The following is a 25,096-nucleotide window of genomic DNA, read 5'->3' as shown; positions in this document are numbered from 1 at the left end:
ACCCAGGTCATTCCAGCAATGGCTGCTCCCTCTGTCTAGACAGCTGTCCTCCAGACTGTCACTTGGATCAGACTATTGTTCAAATGCCAAGTCCTTGGAAAAGCCTTCTCCGGCCATCCTATTTGAAATAGCACCTGTATCCCTGCATGCCTTAGGTCACTCGATTGCATCGCCCCAATTTAATTTTTCTTCATTGCACTGATACTATTTGAAAGTATATTATTTATTTGTGTTTGTTTATTTAGCATCTGTCTCCACCAGTAAAATGTCAGCCCCATGAAGACAGGGACTTGCCTGCAGGAGTTCAGTTTAGTGAGGGAATACAGACATGTACATAGCAGTAAGACTTATGGGGCCAGACACTGTTGGGCGGATTTTATATTCACAAGAGGGTAGGTACTATTATCATTCCCATTTTACAGTTGAAGTAACTGAGGTTGAACAGTTTGCCCAAGGGAAGGCAAAGGTTCCAAGGAGAGGTGACTGTAGATCTGTGCTTTGGGCTTCTAGCCTGCCTCCCCAAAGCAGGCCAAGGGGCATATAAAGGTTATGTAATATGTCTGTGGGGGTTGGAAGCGGAAACTCAGCCTGAATAGGGGTGGAAACTTCCCTTAGCTGCCCAGTTCCCAGGCAGAGGGGGCAATCAACATATGCAAATAGGCAGATCTTAAAAGACAGTGGCAGAGAGCAGATTGTTTCTGGTCATTCTGAGTGAGCACTGGGAGGGGACCCAGGCTCAGTAGCTGAGGTGTCAGCATTAAGTCCAGTGGCTGCAACTCATTCCCAATCTGCAGGCCTGGTTCCATGCACTAAACTCCAACGTGTCCAGACTTGCTCCCTCAGCCTGAAGCTAAGACCTCTCCATTCTCTGCTTCATACCTGTAGCTCTATCTCCTTCCTGGATTCACTTGGTTGGGGCTCAACCAAGCCCACTTCTGACAGTGACAGCAAGGAGGGAACAGAAAAGCTACCAAAGTGGAAGAGGGAGAACTATTTAGTGCAGAAGTAAATGGCTCTGTGGCCAAATATCTGCAAGGCTTACAACCACAATTCATTCAGGTCTCTGTTCAAATGTCACCTCATCAAAAGTCTTTCATCATCACTCTCTCCATCCCCACAACCTAACCCTTCATCCTGCCTCATTTATCAACCCCTGACATTATATTTGTAAGTTTTGTAAGTTTCTATGTCATTGTCTGGGTTTCCCTTCCTACAGAGGGCAGGGAGTTTGTTTCACTCATTGCTAAGGAGGATCTCCAGAGCCCATAGCCACGTCTGACACTCAGTAATCACTCAGGTATGTGGGTGAGCTAAATGGGAACAGACTCACACACCTGAAATCCAGGGACAGAACACACTGTATATAGCAGATGATAATGACAAAGATCGCTCAAGAAATCAAGGCAGGGAAGTATTTATTTTTTCTTAGGATTAAATGAGACATTCATAAAGCCTGTAACAAAGCTTCTAGAACATAGCAAGTCCACCAAATCATTGGCTATTGTTATAGAAAACGTTCTAAAAGATTTTGGTAAACCTTCCTTGTCAGGTGCACCCAGCTAGTTTCTAGAGAGTTTCAGAAAGAGCTTCCTGGAGTTTTCTGGGATGGCTAATCTACTGGGGAAATAGAAGGCAGACTGGGTGAGGGCAGTGCCATCTGAAACTGAAAATGTCTGACTGAGCCAAATAGAGACGTTAAATAAGCTACTGAATAAGCATACAGTCCGTTGTTGAGAAAGTCATGACAATGAGATGAACAAAGTTTTCCCAGTGATTTGTGTTGAGACTTTGGAGATATAATGTGAGAGGAGACTACGCATACCCCCATGTTTATGCTTCTAAGATAAGTTGTGCTAAGGGGCAAGTATGTATGTACTCAAGGCCACAGAAGCTAGTCTGTTTTACAAATTTTCATGTAATTAAACAGAAGGCACATGAGTTCTATTTTAAGCACATCCTTTCTTTATTCTTAGTTTTCCGTTCCACATCCAAGTCCTCTCTGGCCAAAAACCACAACTTGCAAACTCACAGTACTATCAAGGAATAATTTCTAACTGCTGAACAAGCTGTGTCCCCATCATGAATGATAGTATGAGGAGGCTGACAGGTTAAAAGAGGGGAAAATGGCCCTGGCCAGTGTGACTCAGTTGATTGAGCGTCCCAAAGGTTGCTGGTTCAGTCCGGTTGGGGTGCATGTGGGAGGCATCCAATTGATGTTGCTCTCTCACATTGATGTTTCTCACCCTCTCCCTTCTTCTCTCTCTAAAAAATAATCACTACATTTTTTTAAAAATATGAAAATGTAGTAATATAGGTAAAGCTTGAGTAAGGCAAGACAGTAAACTTAAAAAAAAAAAAAAGTGTTAGTGAAGACCAGGGAGGTGGGTAGAGGCTGGGAGGCAAGTAGCAGGGATTTGGAGCTGGAAGTGAAATTGTGTTGTTCCGAAGTAGTGCTCTTTCGGCTACACTGTGCACTCCTCAATGATTCCTAAATGCTACTGTGTCACAAGTCTGCCCATGTTCACTGCCAAACAGAAAACACAAAGCGAGTGTAGTCTGTCTTCATAAAGCTACATCTATTCGCTATTTCAATCCCGATACTGTAACCTTCCTAATGTTTCATGTTTAGATATTCTTTCATAAAAGGGTATTTTGAGCCCTAGCCAGTTTGGCTCAGTGGATAGAGCATCCACCTGTGAACTGAAGGTTCCCAGGTTTGATTCTGGCCAAGGACACATGCCTGGGTTGCGGGCTCGATCCCCAGTAGGGGGTGTGCAGGAGGCAGCCAATCAATGATTCTCATCATTAATGTTTCCATCTCTCTATCCCTCTCCCTTCGTCTCTAAAATCAATAAAAATATATATTTTTTAAAAAGGGTATTTTGATGTGAAAGTTCCCCCCAATCATAGAAACAAAATTTGTAATGAAAAATTAATAAAAGAATAATGGTAAGTTTTTAAAATATCCTTATCCTGCAACATAAAAAGTGGATGATCTTATATCAATCACCAAATGTCTTTTGACATTTTACTGGCCCATGAAATAACAGAGGGGCACCGCTGTATTTTTTAATCTACTCCTCAGTAGTTCATGAAATTATTTTAGTTAGTTAATACCTACACCCTTCCTTCCTCTTCAATAAAATAGAACAGAAAACATTAGGAAGTAAGGGCAGGTATTAAAAAGATCAACTAATGCTTCATGAAAGCCTTATTTTAATTTTATTAAAACATAAATGAATGTTTGTATTGGATCAGGATGTAAAATGTACTTACTGTGGGTTACAGTCAAACTTTGAAAGCCTTTGTACTATTTTTCTAAAAGTAATACATATTCATTTTTGAACATTTGTTAAACACAGAAAAATTACAAGAAAGTTTAAAATCACATATGATCCTGTCACTCACAGATGACTTTAACATTTGTACCTCCAGGCAGCGTATGTTTTTATATTATGCCGACACTAGCTATACACACTGGCACTAAATACTCCTAAATGCTCTAATGGAGCAGCATGATTTAACTAGAAAATTCTACTGACCCTCATTGGCAGTGTGCCACAAGGAGGAGGAGTTGGGGGGAGAGAATGTCCTTGAAGAAGATTGAACTAGTGCCATTTCAGATGCTTAGACATCCATCAATCTCTGATTACATCAACTGATAGGTAGAATTGATTTCTAGCACCTTGCTCACTGAAGGAATGCAATCCCTCCCATTGTACTAGTAAAGGTAAGCATCTGATTCCTCCATTAACATTGTCAACAGAGATTCAATCAAATCAGATTATATATTTGCCTGGGATTTTTCTTCCAAGTGTTGAGTATGGTTTATTTTTAGTTTCAGGAGTGCTGGAATTTGTGTTAACAGGTCTTGGTGAGAATAATCAGTTCAGAGCCACGCTCAGGGGGCAGCCAATGTTTAAGCACAATGAAGGATGACCCTGAAATTGGCAAATCCTGCATACGTGCTCTTGTGAGAATCACAGGGGGTTTTAATAGTGAGAAAGTATAAATTGTGAGAAAATAAAAAAGTAGGAGAAGGGAAGATGGTGGCATAGGTAAATGCCTGTACTCGCAGCCTCCCACAACCACATCAAAATTACAACAAAATACAGAACCGCTGGAAAGCTAGCTGAATGGAAGTCCTATAACTAGAGAAGTAAAGAAGAAAGCACACTGAGGTGGTAGGAGGTGCAGAGGCGTGGAAAAAGTACCCACGTGTGCTGCTTTTTTAATTGAGAGGGATATCGTCTCTGCGGAGGCCGTCCGGAGGAGCAAGGGGTCCCAGCCCCACACCAGACCCCCAGCCCAGGGTCCCAGAGCTGGGAAAAGAAGTCCCTGGGCAGTAAGAACTATGGGCTGTAAAAACCAGTGTGGATTGGGGCTGAGTGACACAGAGGCTGCTGGAGGCCCAGCTATTCCTCTTAAAAGGCCGGCACCAGAAACTGAACTTACAAAGTCCTGCTTCTTCTGAGCTTCAGCACCAGGGTGAGGCTCTGGAGAACACTGACACATACGAGGGGGAACTGGATTGTCTGGCATCGGGGCAGGAACTCGGGGTGGCTTTCTCCCAGACGAAGCTGCTCACAGGGATGACTGTTCCTATGTTGTTTGCTCCGCCCTGCTTATACCCTAAGACCCCGCCTCTTCCAATTTGCAGCCCCACTCAAACTGTGTGAAACAGCTTTTCCATATGAATGGCCTGTCCTTGCTCTAGCTAAAATCTCTCAAGCTGCAGCTGGGTCAGGGAGCTCCAAACCTATCAATAAAAGGCCCAAGACCCAGCATCAGCACCAGCCTGCCTTGCTTCATAGCTGGGCCTCATCTGGGCACTTCCAAACCAGATACAAAGAGGAGGAATCTGCAGATCTCTGTGTGGTTCCTGCTGGGTGGCCCCAGGCAGTGGAGGACTTTGCACCTCCCTGGAGACCAAAGAGCCAGTGCACCCAGTGGTCAGTGTCAGACCATACCAGATTACAATTCTACACATCCATAAGTGACACACTCAAGGGGGAGACTCAGTGAGCACCAAAGCCCCACACTGAAGCAAGTCCTGCTCCATAGGGATATCTCCTGCAAACAGCTCTCCCACTGTAGTCGCAGCTGTCCTCACAGCCAATTGGCCTGGAGGTCAACTCCTCTCAGTGACACCAACAGCAATCAAGTCTCAACTATAACAAGACTGTGCTCACAGCCCACAAAGGGGTATACCTAGAGCTCCCAGCTCAGGTGACTGGGGAGTCTGAGCCACTGGGCCCTATAGAACACCTACTACACAAGGACACTCTACCAACTCAAGGAGACATAGCAACTCTACCCAATACATAGAAACAAACACAGGGAAGCAGCCAAAAGGCGGAGACAAAGAATCATGTCACAAATGAAAGCAATGGAAGAAAGCAAACTATTGGATATAGAGTTCAAAACCATGGTTATAAGGTTACTCAAGAATCTTCTAGAAACCTCCAAAAAAATGGAAAAGGACCGGTCAGAAATTAAGCATACGCTGACTGAAATAAAGACTAATATACAGGGATTCAACAGTAGAAGATTGTGAGAATCAAATCAACGATTTGAAATATGAGGAAGCAAAAAACACCCAACCAGCAGAGCAAAAAGAAAAAAGAATCCAAAAATATGAAAATAGTCTAAGGAGCCTCTGAGACAACTTCAAGCATACCAACATTCGCATTATGGGGGTGCCAGAAGAAGAGAGACAGCAAGATATTGAAAACCTATTTGAAGAATAGTGACAGAAAACTTCCCCTATCTGGTGAAAGAAATAGACTTACTAGTATAAGTCCAAGAAGCACAGAGTCCCAAACAAGAGGAACCCAAAGAGGACCACACCAAGATACATCATAATTAAATGCCAAGGGCTAAAGACAAAGAGAGAATCTTAAAAGCAGCAAAAGAAAAGCAGTTAGTTACCTACAAGGGAATGCCCATTCGACTGTCAGCTGATTTCTCAACAGAAACTATGCAGGCCAGAAGGGTGTGGCAAGAAATATTCAAAGTGATGAATAGCAAGGACCTACAACCAAGATTACTCTACCCAGCAAAGCTACCATTTAGAATTGAAGGTCAGATAAAAAGCTTCACAGACAAGAAAAAGCTAAAGGAGTTCATCACCACCAAACCAGTATTATATGAAATGCTGAAGGGTATTCTTTAAGAAGAGGAAGAAAAAGAAAAAGAAAAAAATCAAAAATATGAGCAACAAAATGGCAACAAATACATACCTGTCAACAATTGAATCTAAAAATCAAAATAAAAGAAGAAGAAATCTAATGAACAGAATAAACTAGTGAATAAAATAGAATCAGAGGCATGGAAATGGCACAGACTGACAATTCTCAGAGGAAAGGGGGTGGGGGTGGGGCAGGAAGAGATTAAACAAAAATCTTATATGCATTACCTATAGACACAGACAATAGGGTGGTGAAGGCCTATTGGGGCGGGAACTGGGTGGAGGGAGACAATGGGGGGAAAAAAGAGGGATACCTGTAATAACCTTGACAATAAAGTTTTTTTTTTTTTTAAAAGAATAAAGTAGTCAGGGCCTCACAATGCCACAAAGCCCATATGTATTAGCATGAACTCACCCCAGAAAAACAGGAGAACTTCTTGGGGAACCACAGAGATTAGCTCAGGATTAGGAGGTATCCTGGGAGGAAAATACCTCCTCCACTGAGGAATTAGACGAATAAGGACCTCATACTTACATTACTACAAAGGAGAAATGCATGAAATATGGTGCTAAGAACTCAGGCATATGAAAGTGATCATCAAAGTCAGTGGTCGGCAAACTCATTAGTCAACAGAGCCAAATATCAACAGTACAACGATTGAAATTTCTTTTGAGAGCCAAATTTTTTAAACTTAAACTTCTTCTAATGCCACTTCTTCAAAATAGACTCGTCCAGGCCGTGGTATTTTGTGGAAGAGCCACACTCAAGGGGCCAAAGAGCCGCATGTGGCTCGCAAGCCACAGTTTGCCGACCATGGCTCTAATCTATTGCCTATGGCTGTTTGAGCTATAGCAGAACTGAATGACTGTGATAGAGCAGCGATGTTCAACAGGTGTGCTCCTAGAATTTTTAGAATATGCAGTACCTGACCATTTAGTCAGGGAAACAGACCTCTTTTCCCTTAGACTATCAAATAGAAAATGACAACAGTCAGCACAATAGCCACCTAGTGTGAATGAATCAAAATTATACCTTTTTATTTTTCAGATCAACAAAATATATAATATACCAGAGGCCCGGTGCACGAAATTCATGCAGTTGGGGAGGGGGGGATCCCTCAGCCCGGCCTGCACCCTTTCACAGTTCAGGAGCCCTCAGGGGATGTCCACCTGATGGTTTAGGTCCACTCCCCACAGGGAGCGGGCCTAAGCTGTCAGTCGGACATTCTTAGCGCTGTCGCAGAGGTGGGAGAGGCTCCAACCACCACCGCTACACTCACCAGCCATGAGCCCAGCTCAGGGCTTCTGGCTGAGCAGCATTCCCCTTGTGGGAGCACACTGACCACCAAGGGGCAGCTCCTGCATTGAGCGTCTTCCCCCTGGTGGTCAGTGTGCATCATAGTGACTGGTCATTCCGCCATTTGGTCGATTTGCATATTAGCCTTTTATTACATAGGATTTTTTGATATGCCACAGAATTTTATTAACTAGTTTATATGTGCCATGAGATGAAAAGGGTTGAAAATTGCTGTGATAGAGACCTTACAGCCTGCAAAACCAATAATAGTCAGTAGCCCTTTAAGAAAAAGTTGGCCTATAGCAAGGGTTTCCTGAATAAGCCATTTCTTCCTGCATGGTGATTCTTCTTTCTCTACAGAGGTCATTTATTAAGGAGCATACGAATAGCTGCAAAATGTAACAGGAACACCAATGGGATTTGGACTGGTGTTAAACCAACTTCAGACAAGTGTGACTTCCAGGGCTACAAGGAATCTAATCAAAATCTCTTCTGTGAAACTGATCCAGATCATTCAAAGGTGAAGTCACCTAAGAAGGGCCACTGCAACCCTGCGCTTGTGGATGCGGCCACACATTCCTTCCAGGCCGGAGGACACAAATGTGGAAACCCCCCTCTTTTGTTTAGCAACTTCATTCTCTTTGTCTTTTGCCCTAGAACCACAGCATGGAAACCCACATAGACACACTGGGCACATACCCATCACATTCAAATGCAAGTAGACCATGCAACCCTGTACGTTGAAAATACTAGTAACCAGCCCTGGTCTGGTAGCTCAATTGGTTATGGTTCTCAATCTTTCTAATGCCACGACCCTTTAATACAGTTCCTCATGTTGTGGTGACCCCCAACCATAAAATTATTTTCGTTGCTGCAGGCGTCCTCAAACTACGGCCTGCGGGCCACATGTGGCCCGCCGAGGACATTTATCCAGCCCGCCAGATGCCGCTGCCTGTCCTGCTTAGCAGCCGACTCGTCCAGGGCCCGCAGTGCACATAGGAATTTGTTCATAGTTTCTTTTTTAAATTACAGTCCGGCCCTCCAACGGTCTGAGGGACAGTGAACTGGCCCCCTGTTTAAAAAGTTTGAGGACCCCTGCTGTAGAGGGCCGCCTGGGAAGGCACATGGGCATTTCTTTAAATTGTTGTCAGCTGAGCCCAAGGCGACTGGCAGAGCCCCGTCTCGGTTACGCCCTCCCCAAGAAGGCGGGGGGGGGGGGGGGGGGCTGTTATCAGTACTGACTTTTTACCTTTGTCCAGGTGCAGGGGAGCGGGCTTTGAGATGTAAATCCAGTCTAGCACCTAGCACCGGGAATGAGGAAATGAGTAGGACCTGGGCCCACCCAAGCTCCTTTGATCCTTAGTTTTTCGGTGAAACACCCTTGTATTTTGGAATATAAATAAATGCACTGTGTAGGCTCAGGGTCCCTGCCTCTCCATCAGAGAGGATGGCATCCCACCTGGCTCCCAGCTTTGTTTCTATCTTTCTATCTGGTCTCTTTTTTTCTTTTATTTCTTAATCCTCAGCTCCTCCACTCAGAATCGGACCCGTTCCTTTTCCGTGCTGACGCGGAAAAGAGAGAACACCTCTACACGTTGCTACTTCATAACTGTAATTTTGCTACTCTTAATGAATCGTAATGTAAATATCTGTGTTTTCCGATGGTCATAAGCTCTACAGCAGCGGTTCTCAACCTGTGCAACCCACAGGTTGAGAACCGCTAGCAGGGTCGCCTAAGACCATCGGAAAACACAGATATTTACATTATGATTCATAACAGTAGCAAAATTACAGTTATGAAGTAGCAACAAAAATAATTTTATGTTTGGGGTCACCACAAAATGAGGAACTGTATTAAAGTGTTGTGGCATTAGAAAGGTTGAGAACCAATGGGTTAGAGCATCGTCCCAATACACCAAGTTTGTGGGTTCAATCTCTGGTCAGGGCACATACAAGAATCAACCAATGAATGCATAAATAAGTGGAACAACAAATTAATGTGTTTCTCTCTCTCTCTCTCTCTTTCTCTCTCTCCCCTCCTTCCTCTCTCTCTAAAAATCAATAAAAATTAAAAACAAATACTAGAAACCAGACTTCACCAACTCTCTATATTCAGCCCACTTCCTCACCTTCAAAAAAGAAAGCAGTGCCTGCCGTGCAGGGTCACAGGGTTCTCCAGGTGAACAGCACCTCCCCCAGGTTAAGCCCCTGTGAGATGATGGAGAGTATTTCCCCAACACATGATGATTCTTCTGTCTGTCAGGGAAAAGATCTTCATTCAAATTGTACAGCATGATTTGAAAGCCAAGCCAAAATCTCAATGCCATCCTGGCAGTATTTCTATTAAATAAAATCCTTTGTTTTGTTGGGGGCTTTTAAAATCAATCTGCCACAAAAAGCTTCTGAATAAGTTAATAACACAGACGCCTGACTCACTCTCCAGCAAGCCCTCCTCCACAAGGAATCAATGGACTTTGTTCAACATATCAAAATAGTTCGTAGTTAAGCAGAAATACAATTAAAATGACTCTCTTTCTTAAATTTGTTCTCATATCTATATAGATATAGATATAGATATAGATATAGATATATATAAAAGCCTAAGCGACCATTATTACCAGTGGACCACTTGACTGGTTGACCGGTCGCTATGACAATGCACTGACCACCAGGGGGCAGACGTCAATGCAGAAGCTGCCCTCTGGTGGTTAGTGCGCTCCCACAGCCAACCTCCCACGGCAGGCCAATCTGTCGCAATTCTTCCCCCAGGTTGACCGGCCCTGATCAGTCCCTATTGGGACTGGGCAAGAGGCCCTGATCAGGCTGAGGGACCCCACCTGTGCATGAATTCATGCACCGGGCCTCTAGTATATATGTAAAAGCCTAAGTGACCGTTATGAGCGAATGACCAGTTGACCACCAGGGGGCAGAAGCTCAACACAGAAGCTTCCCCCTGGTGGTCAGTGTGCTCCCACAGTGGGAGCGCCACTCAGCTGACAGACCTGACCCGGTGGCCCACCAGCCCGGCAGCAGCCACTAACTCCCTCAGTAGTCCTGTAAGGCCCAATCTCCAGAGAACAGGCCAGGCACTGCCTGCAAGATCCCCACAGCACCACCAGCCTCCTGGAAGTCAGCCTCAGGCACCAAGGCCAATTCCCCTCCCTCGACGCTCCCAGGAAAGAAAGGATATAAAAGCAGCCATCAGGTGGCTCCCGACAACTGGTACGAACGTCAGCAGGATGGATCCAGATCCCAGGCCAGCAAGGGCATCCCACCGCCCAACCAGAGGGCCAATCGCATCCCGGCCCCCTCCCCACCCCCTTCAGCATCCCACCCGTGCACAAATTCATACACCAGGCCTCTAGTATATATATATAACAAAGCAAGTATTCTAAAGTCTTGGGAGTATCAGAATCAAGACACAGCTGGGTTCAAGTCAAAACTCCAACCCTCATAGCAGACCTGACCTTTACTAAATGAATTTTACCCGGAAGGCTGTAACCACCACTTCTCAGCCCACTTCTAAAGATGAACAAACTGGAGAGAACCAGAGTGAGTGTTTACACCGGCGGCCGTGTGGCTGGGTTCTTTCCGTGGGACGGGGAGAAAGAGAGAGCATGAAAGAGAGAGGATGTCTCTCTCAGATTGGCACCTGGGGGTGAAACTGGCTGACCAACCACTTGCCCCAAAGTCTATTCTTCAGTTGCCAGAGACAGAGCTGGGAGAATACTCACTGGGGGGCTAGAGTATTTCATTTCTGAAGCAGCTTATTGCTGGCAAACTCCAGGAGTCTGTTCCAGACCCTGAGCTGACTGATCTAATCTACTGTGGCCGGAAGCTAAAAGATGACCAGACCCTTGACTTCTATGGCATTCAACCTGGGTCCACAGTCCATGTTCTTCGCAAGTCTTGGCCAGAGCCTGATCAGAAACCAGAACCTGTGGACAAAGTGGCTGCCCTGCGGGAGTTCCGGGTGCTGCACACTGCCTTGCACAGCAGCTCTCCTACAGGGAGGCAGTCTTTAAGATGCTCAGCAATAAGGAATCTCTGGATCAGATCATTGTGGCCACCCCAGGCCTCAGCAGTGACCCCATTGCTCTTGGGGTTCTCCAGGACAAGGACCTTTTCTCTGTCTTTGCTGATTCCAACATGCTTGATACGTTGGTACCTGCTCACCCAGCCCTAGTCAATGCCGTTGTCCTGGTTCTGCACTCGGTGGCAGGTAGCACACCACTACCGGGGGCGGACTCCTCTTCCCGGAGCACGCCCTCCAACTCTTACCGGGACATGCCAGGTGGTTTCCTGTTTGAGGGGCTCTCTGATGATGAGAACGACTTTCACCCAAGAACCAGGTCCATGCCCTCTAACAGCACACCCATCTCCCGCCCAGCGTCCTTGGGGTACAGTGGAGCTGCCGGACCCTGGCCCATCACCCAGAGCAAGCTGGCCACTGCCCTGGCCCTGGCCGGCACTCCCGAGAGCAGCTCTCACACGCCGACTCCTGGCACCCAGGGCCATTCCTCAGGGACCTCACCAATGTCCTCTGGTGTCCAGTCAGCGACACCCATCACCAATGATCTCTTCAGCCAAGCCCTACAGCATGCCCTGCAGGCCTCTGGGCAGCCCAACCTTCAGAGCCAATGGCAGCCCCAGCTGCAGCAGCTGCGCGACATGGGCATTCAGGATGATGAACTGAGCCTGCGGGCCCTACAGGCCGCTGGGGGGGACATCCAAGCAGCTCTGGAGCTCATCTTTGCCGGAGGAGCCCCATGAACTCCTCCTTAACCCCCAACAAACTACTAAGGTGGCTGCCCATGGGACACACTCCTGGAGATGCCCCATCTCTCCTCCCCTTAATACACCTGATGGTTGACCTTTAAAAAATAAATAAATAAATAAAATAATAAATAAAGATGAACAAACTGAAGCTCAGATTGTTGAAGTGACTTGTCCAAGGTCAAGCACCTAGTACGAACGGGCAGAACTGGGATTCAAATTCAGTCTATCTCCAAAACTCCGTTTTTTGTTTGTTTTCCCCCAAACTCTATGCAATGATGGTTAGACACTGTCAAAGGGCTGACACCATCTCTTCCTAGGACAGGCCTGGGGAGGTGCTGTTTCATTTTTCTCTCTGCCTCTCCTTTTATTCTTTGGAAGCATACACTGGGCATGGCCTTTCTTCAGATGATTTTGCTTAAATTAAGCCTTCTTTGTTACAGTCATGATTGAGTCATACTTCCTGCAAGTTACACCAGCTCACCTTCCTGGGTTCACAAATTCTTGGCTCATCTCTCATACTGTAACCCTTAATTTCAATTTGAAGTCATTTCCTTTTGGCCCAGAGGTATCACCTACATGTGGAGTCCGCCTCTCAATATTATTTCTGGAAGGTCTCTAATTGCCTTGGCCCTTACCATCAAGGAAGGCTTTGCTGGCTCATTCAACACTGTATTCCCAGAACTTGACAAATATTTAGTAGATGAATGGACACTGTTATCTCTGCGACATTTTAAGAAGGGAAGGAAACCAAGACACAGGTAAATTAAGGCCATGAAAGAGTAGGACTTCATAAAAAGTGATTTAAGAACAGCTATAACCTGGACAACGGTGTCATCTGGTAGAACAACCTGGCTCTTATGCGACACTCTATTACACAACGGGGTTGGAACAGCATAAATGGGTTTTGAAAGTTGCCTTCCTTGGTTCCCAAGTCTTTTGGCAACAAAGTAAAAGACATTCATCCTGTATATGGGCTCTGTGTGCATGAATCCATCATGGGGGATAAGCTAACAGTTCTTGCTCTACCTGCCAAGTTCTCACAAGCAGCATAACGAAGAAAGCCTTCTCTCAGCCTACCTGGAAGGGAGGACACCTGGGAGAGGTGTGCAGAGGTCTCCCAAAGGGTCATCTTTCCCTCTACACCCCAAAAAGACTGGAGCTGAGTAGGTTCTAGTTAACATCATGGATAAGGCATTATTCATGATGGTGAGATTCTTAGTAATTATGAATTAGAAACCATCTTAGGCATTTCTGAATTTCCTTCCATGACATACAGACTACTAGTATCGATTTCATTGGAAGAAATGAAGAAAAATAAGTCTGATACCAAGACACTAAATGCTTCTATGATGAGAAAATATACTGAATGTCAGGAAACGAAATGAAAATAAAAACACAAGTAGAAAACTGTTCTGGTTCATCTCTGTGTGCCCCCAAGAGTTTAGAAAGTTGGCCATGCATTGAAATTTTTGCTCCACTGTTTCCAGGTTCTCAGGAATGACTACGTCACAGCCTGGGAACATGCCAACAGGCTACGACTTAGTCATTCCTGAGAACCTTCCTTTGAAGGTTTTGAAATCGTACTTAATACAAGGTGTGCCATAAAAAGACTCACTAATCACTGATCAATAAAATATATTCCCTTCCACAGAGTGCCTTTTTTTTTTTTTTTTTTTTAGCTTCAATCTGAAAAGCATCGCTTTCCTGCCCGCCCCCCCTCAGGGATCAAAGACAGACTAATGTCAGGCCCATGAGCACAAAGGAAAATGAGAGCATGACTTATCTCTGATAACTTTGTGCCTTATGTGTAGCCAGATGTGAATTGTTCTGGAACAAAGTTATTTTTTTATGAGTCAATTTACTCTGTAATTCAGGAAAAAGAGGCTCCTCCCTTTCTCAGAATTTTCCTGATACCATTTTTAAGGTTAAAACTAGAAAGTGTCCCCAACAGGCATAAAGATGGGTATTAACTCTAGATCTGAGGCATGTACTGGATCACACAATTTGAGTCAAGGACACAGAGAAGACCCACGAGCCTGGCAAAGCAACTTGAGATGCTTGCTGGATAAAAATCTGTCTTAGTAGGAAGTGCACCATATCTATGCTCCTCCTCAGAAACAGGAAACTTCTAGAACCCATGCCAATGAGATAGAGCTGTTGGGAAGTTTCTACTTCTCCATCACAGATACCTATTTTTCCCCCTCACCCCCTGCACCTGCTTTCACATTTTCCCTCTCCCTTTCTCCTCCTCCCCCTAAGCAAGCTTTTACTTTTGATTGCAAGCCAGTCTGCTTAATTTCACTGAATTATCAACCCAGTGTTAATTTGGGCAAAGAAATTGCTGTCCTCTACCCCTTACCAAATAAATAAGTTTGCACGCAAGGAGCTAGTTGCTTTGTAAGGCCAAGCTATACCTAAGTTCTCATAGGCTGAGAGATCCCTGAACACAACCCAAGGCATCAGCAACGTCTGTTTTCTCTGGTCCAGGACATTCATTTTCATCATGATTAATCAAGCAATTTCCTAAAGTGATGCCATCCTTGATTGCTGATGTCTTTCTTTTTTGTTTCCTCCCTCCAGGAAGACTGATTCATGGAACAGGCAGAAATCTGCCACCCACCCAAAGAATGAAAAATGGAATTCTCCTGTGATAGGAAGTTTTTGTATGGAACACTGAAATCCCATTTCCTTGCACTGTAATTTTTAGGTCACTATTTACTAAGCCAGGTTAGAATATTCCATTTAGGTGTAAACTTGTCTTCTCCCAGGGACTGGCAGAGCAGTGCTGCCATAAACAAACCAACTGAGCAAGATAAAAATGTAGTCTCTAATAAAAATAGATATTGGGAGCTTTGTATAGTCTGTAAGGCAATAAGATCTTAATCTACTATCTAATAATCTCCTGACAATGAGGTCATGCTCCTGGAAGCCTTAAGACTCAATCTGTCAGGGAAATTTCTAACACACACTTCCCAAGGAAAGGATACCCCAATATACTACCTCATTCCATTGGCCAAGGAGTCAGAACTCCCTGTCTGTAGGAAACCAGGGAGACCTTAACAATGGTACTGACTGAAAAGGTATGCTAACAGCAGGAAAACTGACAATCAGTTACTTAAAAAGTGTGCAGCCCTGGTCAGTGTTGCTCAATGGTTAAAACGTTGGCCCAAGCACCGAAGGGTTGCAGGTTCGATTCCCAATCAAGAGAACATACCAGAGTTGCAAGTCCATTAGATCCCCAGTCCCAGTCAGGGCGCATGTGGGAGGCAACCAATTGATGTGTCTCTCTCATGATGATGTTTCTCTCTCTCTCTCTCTTCCACTCCCTCCCTCCATTCCACTTTCTGAAAATCAATGGAAAATATATCCTTGGGCCCTATCAAGTTTGGCTCAGTGGATAGCGTGTTGGCCTGCAGACTGAAGGGTCCTGGGTTCGATTCCGGTCAAGGGCACATGCCTGGGTTGTGGACTCGATCTCCAGTAGGGGGAGTGCAAGAAGCAGCCAATCACTGATTCTCTCTCATCATTGATGTTTCAATCTCCCTTTCTCTCTCTGAAATAAAAAAAAATATATATATATATATATATATATATATATATATATATATATATATATATATATTCTTTTTTGTTTCCTCCCTCCAGGAAGACTGATTCATGGAACAGGCAGAATTCATGGAACAGGCAGAAAAGGAAATAATACATATCCTTGGGTGAGGATTAACAAACAAAAAAAGTGTGCAACCGAAACCGGTTTGGCTCGGTGGATAGAACGTCGGCCTGCGGACTGAGGGGTCCCAGGTTCGATTCCGGTCAGGGGCACGTGCCTTGGTTGTGGGCACATCCCCAGTGGGAGGTGTGCAGGAGGCAGCTGATCGATGTTTCTCTCTCATCGATGTTTCTAACTCTACCCCTCTCCCTTCCTCTCTGTAAAAAATCAATAAAATATATTTAAAAAATAAATTAAAATAAATTAAAAAATAAAAAGCAACTTGGGTCATCGGTATAGGTTCTTCTTTAATGGTGATGTAGATGCCAAGTTAAATTAAAAAAGGCATACGTTAGTTAAATAAGTAAATAATGTAACACACACACACACACACACACACACACACACAGCAAAAACTAAACTTCTCAAGTATGGCAGGACCCTACCCAGGTCCATCAGCCTCCCTACACCTGGGGACACCAACAACAGGCTGGGGGAGGGGAGCAAGAATTTAGACAGAAATACACTGCATTTGCCCCAGCTCCCCATGACCACCTTGTTTTTCCTATGTTTATGGACCCTGAGCTAAAAATATAGGATCTTAATCTAATCTTACTAGTACAGTGAGTGAGATTATGCAAAACTCCACTGTAAATAAAATAGCAATACAAATGAACAATGAAAAAGGGGTGTACACTTATATACAAAAAAGGACAGTCTTACTTGGAAAGTTAAGTGAATTTTTCAGAGTTGGTACCTGTGTTCAAAGATTCCAGTCATAGCCACGCTATCGTATATAATAAAAGCCTAATATGCAAATCGACCAAACTGCAGAACGACCAATGGAACAACAGGTCACTATGATGTGTACTGACCACCAGGGGGCAGACGCTCAGTGCAGGAGCTGCCCCCAGCCTGCAGGCCCCAGGCCAGCCAGGGCAGTGCCAGTGGGGGCCCCCCTGATGGCCCCACCAGTTGCCCAACAGATCGTCCCTGATTGCCGGCCAGGCCTAGGGACCCTACCTATGCACAAATTTTGTGCACCGGGCCTCTAGTTTTACATATTAATCCATACATAAACACTGATACTTCTGTGCCTTCAATTTGGCAATTATTCTTCAACATACGAGCAAATTACAGTAAAGAATAGCAATGCATTTTCACACATATAATAAATGTAAACTACATTCAGGTTTGCTCTTTGGGCAAACATGATTCTTAAAAGTCAATGTTTTCATTCTGAAATATGTGACTATTAAATATTTATCACATCTAAGTCGGGTCTTTATTGCTTTTGAGCAAAGTTTTTTGCAAATCATCCAGAAGAAGGGAGAGTACAACACAATCTTCAGAAAATGTTACAAAACTTCAGAAAGAATCAAGTCAGAATGAGTTTTTGGGTTTGAAAGAGATAACATTTTAAAATTTCATTTATTACGGGCATGTCAAGGCCATTATATAATCATGTCCATATAAGTGCAATAGCCAACATTTCATTAGCTCTGATTTCAGAGAAAGCCAAGGTAATGAAGAGAAGAGACATTAAAAGTTGGCTACATAGTACATTTAGGGAACCATAATTAGTCTGATTTAGCCAGAGAGCAGGATATAAGGGAGGCACAGAGGGTGAGGTTGGGAGAAGTCTGCCCAGAAGGACTTTAAATGTCACACAAAGGGGCTTGGTCTCATTGTAAAAGACGATGTGCTGACCCAAGAGACTCAGAGAAGAATGTGACATGGGTCTTGTTATTAGGAAACTTAAAATCTAACTAGAGGCCCGGTGCACAAAATTTGTGCACAGGGGGCGGGGGGTGTCCCTCAGCCCAGCCTGCACCCTCTCCAATCTGGGATCCCTCTCACAATCCAGGACTGCTGGCTCCCAAATGCTCCCCTGCCTGCCTTCCTGATTGCCCCTAACCGCTTCTGCCTGCCAGCCTGATCACCCCCTAACCACTCCCCTGCCAGCCTGATTGATGCCTAACTGCTCCCCTGCCAGCCTATTTGCCCCTAACTGCCCTCCCCTGCAGGCCTGGTCACCCCTAACTGCCCTCCCCTGCAGGCCTGGGTTCCTCCCAACTGCCCTTCCCTGCAGGCCTGGTTGCCCCCAACTTCCCTCCTCTGCCGGCCTGGTCACCCCTAACTGCCCTCCCCTGCAGGCTTGATCGCCCCCAACTGCCCTCCCTTACAGGCCTGGTCCCTCCCAACTGCCCTCCCCTGCTGGCCATCTTGTGGCAGCCATCTTGTGTCCACATGGGGGTAGCCATCTTTGACCACATGGGGGCAGCCATCTTGTGTGTTGGAGTGATGGTCCATTTGCATATTACTCTTTTATTAGATAGGATAATTGAAACTTTGTAGCCTTAAGCAGAGGCCAAAGCAGGCCAGGGCTGCAGAAGCTTGGCTTCCTCCATCGCCGGGGGCAACCCTAGCCTCCTGTTCTCTCCAGCTCCGTGGCTGCCGCCATTTTTGTTGGGATTTATTTATCTTCTATCATTGAAACTTTGTAGCATTGAGTGGAGGCCTGGGCCGGCAAGGGCAGGCGGAAAGCTTGGCTTCCTCCATTGCCGGGGAAACCCAAACCTCCCTCCTGCTCTCTCTGTGGCCGCAGCCATCTTGGTTGGGTTATTTGCATATTCACTCCTGATTGGCTTGTGGGCGTGGCTTGTGGGCGTGGCTTGTTGGTGTAGCTGAGGTGCGGTCAATTTGCATATTACTATTTTATTAGATAGGAAAGAAGTGACCCCCCAGAGAGGTTCATGAGCTAACGAAAGGCAGGAGAGAAATGAATTATGACAGGGGAGATGGAAAAACTTCCCTGAGAATTAGGCATTTCAGCTGGGCTCTAAAGCACGGGTAGAAGTGAGACAGTAGTGGACGGCAACAATAGAGCATAATAGATGGAGAGAGTATGCAAAGCCATGGAAGCAGAAAAACAGAATATACTAGGCAAATGATGAGAATTTCAACTGAACTGTCAATGCAGATGCATGGGAAGTTCCCTATAGAAAGCATTTCCCCTTTGCCCCTGTTATTGTCTACTGACATCGCACTAACATAATTTGCCATTTTTCCTATCTGTTTGTGCTTTTTTTTTTTTATGTTTACCGTCTGTCTCCACCTCTAAATGAGGGGTTAAATATATTAGGCTTTGCAAGGTATATGGTCTTCATCAACACCTCACTCAGCTTTACTGTTGCAGTGTGAAACTCATAGACAAGACATAAATATGAGTGTGACTGTGTTCCAGTAAAATTTTATATACAGAATTAGGTGGTAAACAGGAACTAGCCCACACAATGTATTTTGCAGACCTCTGCACTCAAATGCATGAAGACTGGCCTGGGGCTGAGGTTGGGACTGTCTATGTACAGCACCTAACAGAACCTGATGTGGCAGGCATTGAGTGACTATTTGTTGGGTGGCTGAATAAGAATGAATAAGCTGTAAAGTTGGTTGAGATTCCATTGTGTAAAGAAATTTGTGTTTGAAAGTTTGGACTTTATTCTATAGGGAGTGGGATGACATCAGGTTTTTTGTGTGTTTGTTTTTTAAGTTAGGAGATATAACTAGTACAATAAAATTCATTTTTAAGTGTATAGTTCAATAAATGTTGACACAAATTGTTTAAACAGCACCACATAGAGCACATTTCCTTTACTCCAAAAATGTGCCCACAAGGGCATTTCCTTATGTCCCTTGGCAATTAACCTCTCTTATCACCACCAGCCTCTGGTAAACACTGATCTGATTTCTATAGGCTCATAAGAAAGTACTCTTGTTTTTGTCCAACTTTTTTCATTCAGCATATTTATTTATTCCACATTGTTGTGTGTACAGTTTGTTCTTTTTTATTGCTAGTATTATTCCATTGAATGGACCTACCACAATTGGTTGATACATTCACCTATTGATGGACATTTAGTTGTTTCCAGATTGTATCACAAATAAAGGAGGCACAGTCACTTTTAATTCCTGCCTTTGCTATTTAATAACTCCTTTGTTCTCTTTCAAAAGCATGTCCATACTTGGCCATGAGTTGATAACTAGTGAGGCTGGGTAACAGTACACCATTCTCTCTATTTTTATGTAGCTTTCAACTTTTCCATAGCAAGAAAATTAGGTACTTTATATAAAATGTTTTCTTGGTATGTATCATTACTAAAAATATTCAGTAATTCTAGAACTGAGCTAATGGGTCCAACTTGGAGGCCTTATTTAAAGAAGGTTTAAGTTTGATTCCTGTATTTGGTTTATTATACTCATGGGAAGTCTTTACTAAAAATACAAATTCATTTATCCTCTCCTCAGAAGTACTGAATCAGATCATACCAAGTCATTCTCTTAAGGAGTTTGGAAAACACTGAATTCTCTTTCTGAATTATCTAACCTCGTTTTAGTTTCATATGGAAAAAGGGAACAATAAACCCAATTCTTCCACTGTCATCCCTTTCTACTCCTATGTGTTCTGCTTCTCTTCCATCATTCTCAAATGCTCAAATACACTGACATCAGCTCCAGTAACCAATTAATTACAGAGGAAAACTGGAATGGAAAAGCAAACTAGAAAGAAATCTGCAAATGGGAAACAATTTAAAAAAGGGGAGCCCAGCCCATGTGCTCGGTGGTTGAGTGTCAACCTATGAACCAGGAGGTCACGGTTTGATTCTTGGTTGTGGGCTCGATCCTCAGTGTGGGGCATGCAGGAGGTAGCCAATCAGTGATTCTCTCTCATTGATACTTCTATTGCTCTCTCCCTCTCCTTTCCTCTCTAAAATCAATTAAAAATATATATTTTTAAAAAGTGGTGGGAGGGAAAAACAAGTATAAAGAGAAGCATGTGAGGAAATGACATAGTGGTCCTTATTGTCTTCCTGTTGCTTCTCTTAGAATTAAATCAGAGTCTAAGGTTACAAAGACCAGGAGCATAATTACAGGGATGCAGAGTGAGTGAGGAGTCAACAAGATTTTAATCTTGACTTGAGTTGAGTTGCTTAACTCCAGGCATCCTGGGGATAGTGACAGGAGCACCTGGTTCTGTCAGAACCTGCTTGGAATTTTGACCTTCGTATCTCTCTTCTCCACAGATAAACAACTTGATCCTCACATACACATTAAACCCTGTCCTGGGCTCTAGGCCAAGTCCTGTCCTCAGTTTGGAAGGGTTTATTAGTCAAAGTAGTATTCATGAATACTTACTGAGTACCTACTGCAGGCTAGACCAGCTGCGAGGCACTTCCATATGTAACCTGCAAACCAGGCTTCTTATTTTATAAACAAGGAAATTCTGAGTAACAGAAAATTTGGTTGACTTGTCTAAGATCATAGAAATAGTATGCCATTGAAGTGAAGATTAGAAACCAAGATTACTTGACTCCCTAACCCATAGTTTTTTCTAGGGCGGTGGTCGGCAAACCGCAGCTCACAAGCTACATGCGGCTCTTTGGCCCCTTGAGTGTGGCTCTTCCACAAAATACCACGGTCTGGGCGAGTCTATTTTGAAGAAGTGGCATTAGAAGAAGTTTAAAAAATTTGGCTCTCAAAAGAAATTTCAATCGTTGTACTGTTGATATTTGGCTCTGTTGACTAATGAGTTTGCCGACTACTGTTCTAGGGGAAACAAGTTCCACAGTGGAGGAGGTTAGGCTCTGGAATCAGAATGTTTGGGTTCAAATCCTGACTCTGCCACGCACTAGCTGTGCCTCAGTTTCTCTATTTGTAACATAGGGTAGCAACAAAATCCATGTCATGGGACTTTTTTGTGCGGATTAAACACATTAATATAAACACTTAGCCCATATTAAGTACCCCCAAAATGATGGCCATTATTACTCTCTGTGGGAGGCACAAGGGTCAAGCAAGTTCTTCATGCTCTTGTGCACCAGTGCTAATAACAGTTATTTCAGTCCATGTGAGCTGTTACAACAGAACACTATAGCCTGACTGGCTCATAAACAGACATTTACTTCGTACAGTTCTGGAGGCTGGGAAGTCCAAGGTGAAGGCACAAGCAAATCAGGATCTGGTGAGGAGGGCCTACTTCCTGGTTCATAAAAGGCTGTCTTCTCTCTGTGTCTCTCTGGGGTCTCTTTTATAAAGACATTAATCCCATTCCCTTCTGACCTAACCACCTCTAAAAGACCACACCTCCAAACACCATGACATTGGGAATTGGGTTTCAATATATGAATTTGGGGGTGGGGAGAACATAAACAGTCATAACGTCAACTTATTCCTGAGATCAAGTTGCCTCCTTGTATTCAAGTTCCGGTTTTTTTTTTAAATACAGAGCCTGATGACCTATGAGTGCCCCTAGGGCTGGAGCATCTTGCCAATCTCCTCCTTCCGCCACCCTCATTCTTGCTTCATAACGGGCATCCTGTCCTTGAGCTCCACCCTGAGCTGAAACATTTCCCCACGAGCTTCTCTGATGTGGATAGGGTTAGGGTTCGGGTTAGAGCTAGGACTTGGGGTAGAGCTCGGGCTAGGACTAGGTCTAAGGTATCAAGAAAGGGAAGCATCCCTCCTACTCTCGCATACCCTGATTCTGCCAACTACTACATTATACTTGCTCTGGACTCTGACTAAAAGAGCAGTAGTAGGGCTGTTGTGCTATAGCTTTAATGAGCACACAAGCTCATTTACTATCAGCAAAAAGCTTCATCACCTCAACCTGCCGAAGATCTGTTTAAGCCTCACACTAATAATTTACAAATTTAAAGAGACACTAATTGCATACTCGGTTCTCCAGCTATTGACCTTTTGCTCGTTTAAAATAATTTTTACTAATAAAATATCAGAAGCCTAAAAGGCAATTTTCACTTGCAAATACTATTTTTTTTCCTTTAGTTAATGGCTGTTTTTAAAGAGACACTAAACAAACAGAATGTTTAAAAACTGAGTTTCCCAAATGTAGCTCTTATACATAGATGAGAGCAGCATAAATATTACAATCACTTGGGAAAACATGTGCATAACTCTACTCTCGGCAACATGCACCCTAGAAAGACACGCTTACACGTGGGTAGTAAGAAACATGAAGCATGTTCCCAGCAGCAGTGTTCATAAAAACCAAACTCTGGAAATAAGCCATTGGGCCCAGATCAAAGAATGAAAAATACATGATAGCAGATTCATATAAAGGATACTACTAATATACAGCCATAAAAATGAATGAATTATAGTTATATGAACCTCTGGATCAAAATGTTGAGTGAAAAAAGACCAAGTTCTGCAATTCAATGGAGGAAAATCGTCTTTTCAACAAATGGCTGGGACAAATGGATAGCCACATACAAAAGAATGAACTTGGACTACTACCCTATACCATATACAAAAATTAACTCGAAATGAACTTAAAAGACCTAAATTTAAGAGCTTAAACAATAAAACGCTTAGAAGAAAACATATGTATAACCTTGTGACCTTGGATTAGGGGATAGTTTCTTAGATATTATATCCAAAGCACAAGGAACCAAAAAAAAATTGATATGTTAGATTTCATCAAAATTTAAAACTTTTGAGCTTAAAAGGACATTATCAAAAAAGTGAAGACAACCCACAGAATGAAAGAAAATATTTGCAAATCATGTATCTGACAAGGGTCTAATATCCAGAATACGGAAAGAACTCCTACAACCCAACAATAAAAGGACAAATAACTTGAAAAGAAATTTCTCTAAATATATACAAATAGCCAATAAGCCCATGAAAAGATGCTCCACATCATTAGTCATTAAGGATATGCAAATCAAAACCACAATGAGATACCCCTGTCACACCCACTAGGATGACTAGTGACAAGTGTTGGCAAGGATGTGGAAACACTGGAACCCTCATACACTGCTGTTGGGAATGTAAACAGAATTTTTATATGACCCATCAATTCCATCCCTGGGTATATATCCAAAAGAATTAAAAACTGGTGCCCAAACAAAAGCTTGTAACTGAATGTTAGCAGTATCAGTATTCATAATAGCCAAAAAGTGGATCAAATGTCCATCAACTGATTAGATAAACAAAATGTAGTATATCCACACAATGAAATTCAGCCATTAAAAGAAATGAGGTACTGATTCATGCAACAACATGGATGAACCTTGAAAATATTATGCTAAGGAAAAGAAGCCAGTCACAGAGGCCGTATATTATATGATTTCATTTATATGAAATGTCCAGAATATGCAAATCCATAAAGAGATACAAAGTAGATTAGTAGTAGTCAAAGGCTGGGGAAAGTGGAGAATGGGAAGTGACTGCCAATGGGTACATGGTTTCTTTCTGAGTAAAAGAAATGTTCTAGCATTAGATAGTGGTGATGGTTGCACAACCTTGTGAATATACAAAAAACTACTGATCTGTAACATATTTTAAAGAGTGAATGTTATAGTATGAACATTGAATAGAAAGAAACAGGAAGCTGTTAAAGACTACATTCTCTCTAATGCCATGTGCAGAGAGAGCCTGGGATCCATGGAGGGGCATATAAAGTGTTAAATGAACTTCTTTCATCCTACTTATTTTTCCCCATTGATTTTGAAAGAGAATGGGAGAGAGGGAGAGGGGAGGAGGAATTGGTTGCACCCTGTACACTCCCAACAGGGGTGAGGTGAGGGGGGCGGGGGTAAGGGGATGTATTGAATCTGCAACCCAGATCCAAGCCCTTGACCGGGAGGGAATGGAACCCATGACCTTCTGTGACCCTCCGTGTGCAGGCCAATGCTCTAACTACTGAGCATGCCAGCCAGGGCTCATCCTACTTATTAAGAGAGGCAATGGGTTCGTGGGTGTATGGCTTCATACCTATTCAATAGTTAAGAAAATCAAAATTTTTTAAAGAGTGATACTTTTTTCCCATTTTTCAAGCCACAATCAGTACAAAAATTAGATCTGAATTTAAATGACCATTAGGTTGTAATCAACCTCAACTAAGCAACCATCATGTGCAAAGCACCATAAAACAAACTGTGGGGAGTTAAAAAAAAAACGGTGGTGACAATCACCTTCCTCTGAGGAGCTCATAATCTAAACCATGAGCAGCCACCAACCAGCTTCCTCACAGAATAATCTCAGCACCAGCTATTACTGAGGCACCCATTTCACACAATTAAACAATTATAATATG

The 25,096-nt window shown here is 43.6% G+C and overlaps 2 protein-coding genes across 4 annotated transcripts in view; one reads left to right on the top strand and one right to left on the bottom strand.

Moving 5' to 3' along the window:
- The window catches only part of PITPNC1 (phosphatidylinositol transfer protein cytoplasmic 1), a 219,987-nt gene that overhangs the window by 175,851 nt on the left and 19,040 nt on the right, over positions 1 to 25,096 (bottom strand). The gene's annotated exons all lie outside the window — the stretch shown is intronic.
- On the top strand, positions 11,068 to 12,260 carry LOC308254857 (ubiquitin-like protein 7; the record flags this gene model as incomplete). Its single annotated transcript, XM_080681345.1, is given in 3 exon segments — positions 11,068 to 11,229; positions 11,233 to 11,485; positions 11,488 to 12,260. Coding segments are annotated over 3 exon segments (1,137 nt in total). The 5' UTR covers positions 11,068 to 11,118.

The sequence above is a fragment of the Plecotus auritus genome (genome assembly GCF_963455305.1).
Source record: "Plecotus auritus genome assembly, chromosome: 7".
Taxonomy (NCBI): Eukaryota; Metazoa; Chordata; class Mammalia; order Chiroptera; family Vespertilionidae; genus Plecotus; species Plecotus auritus.
Note: the sequence above shows the minus strand (reverse complement) of the source record. Positions and strands in the feature narration are given on the sequence as shown.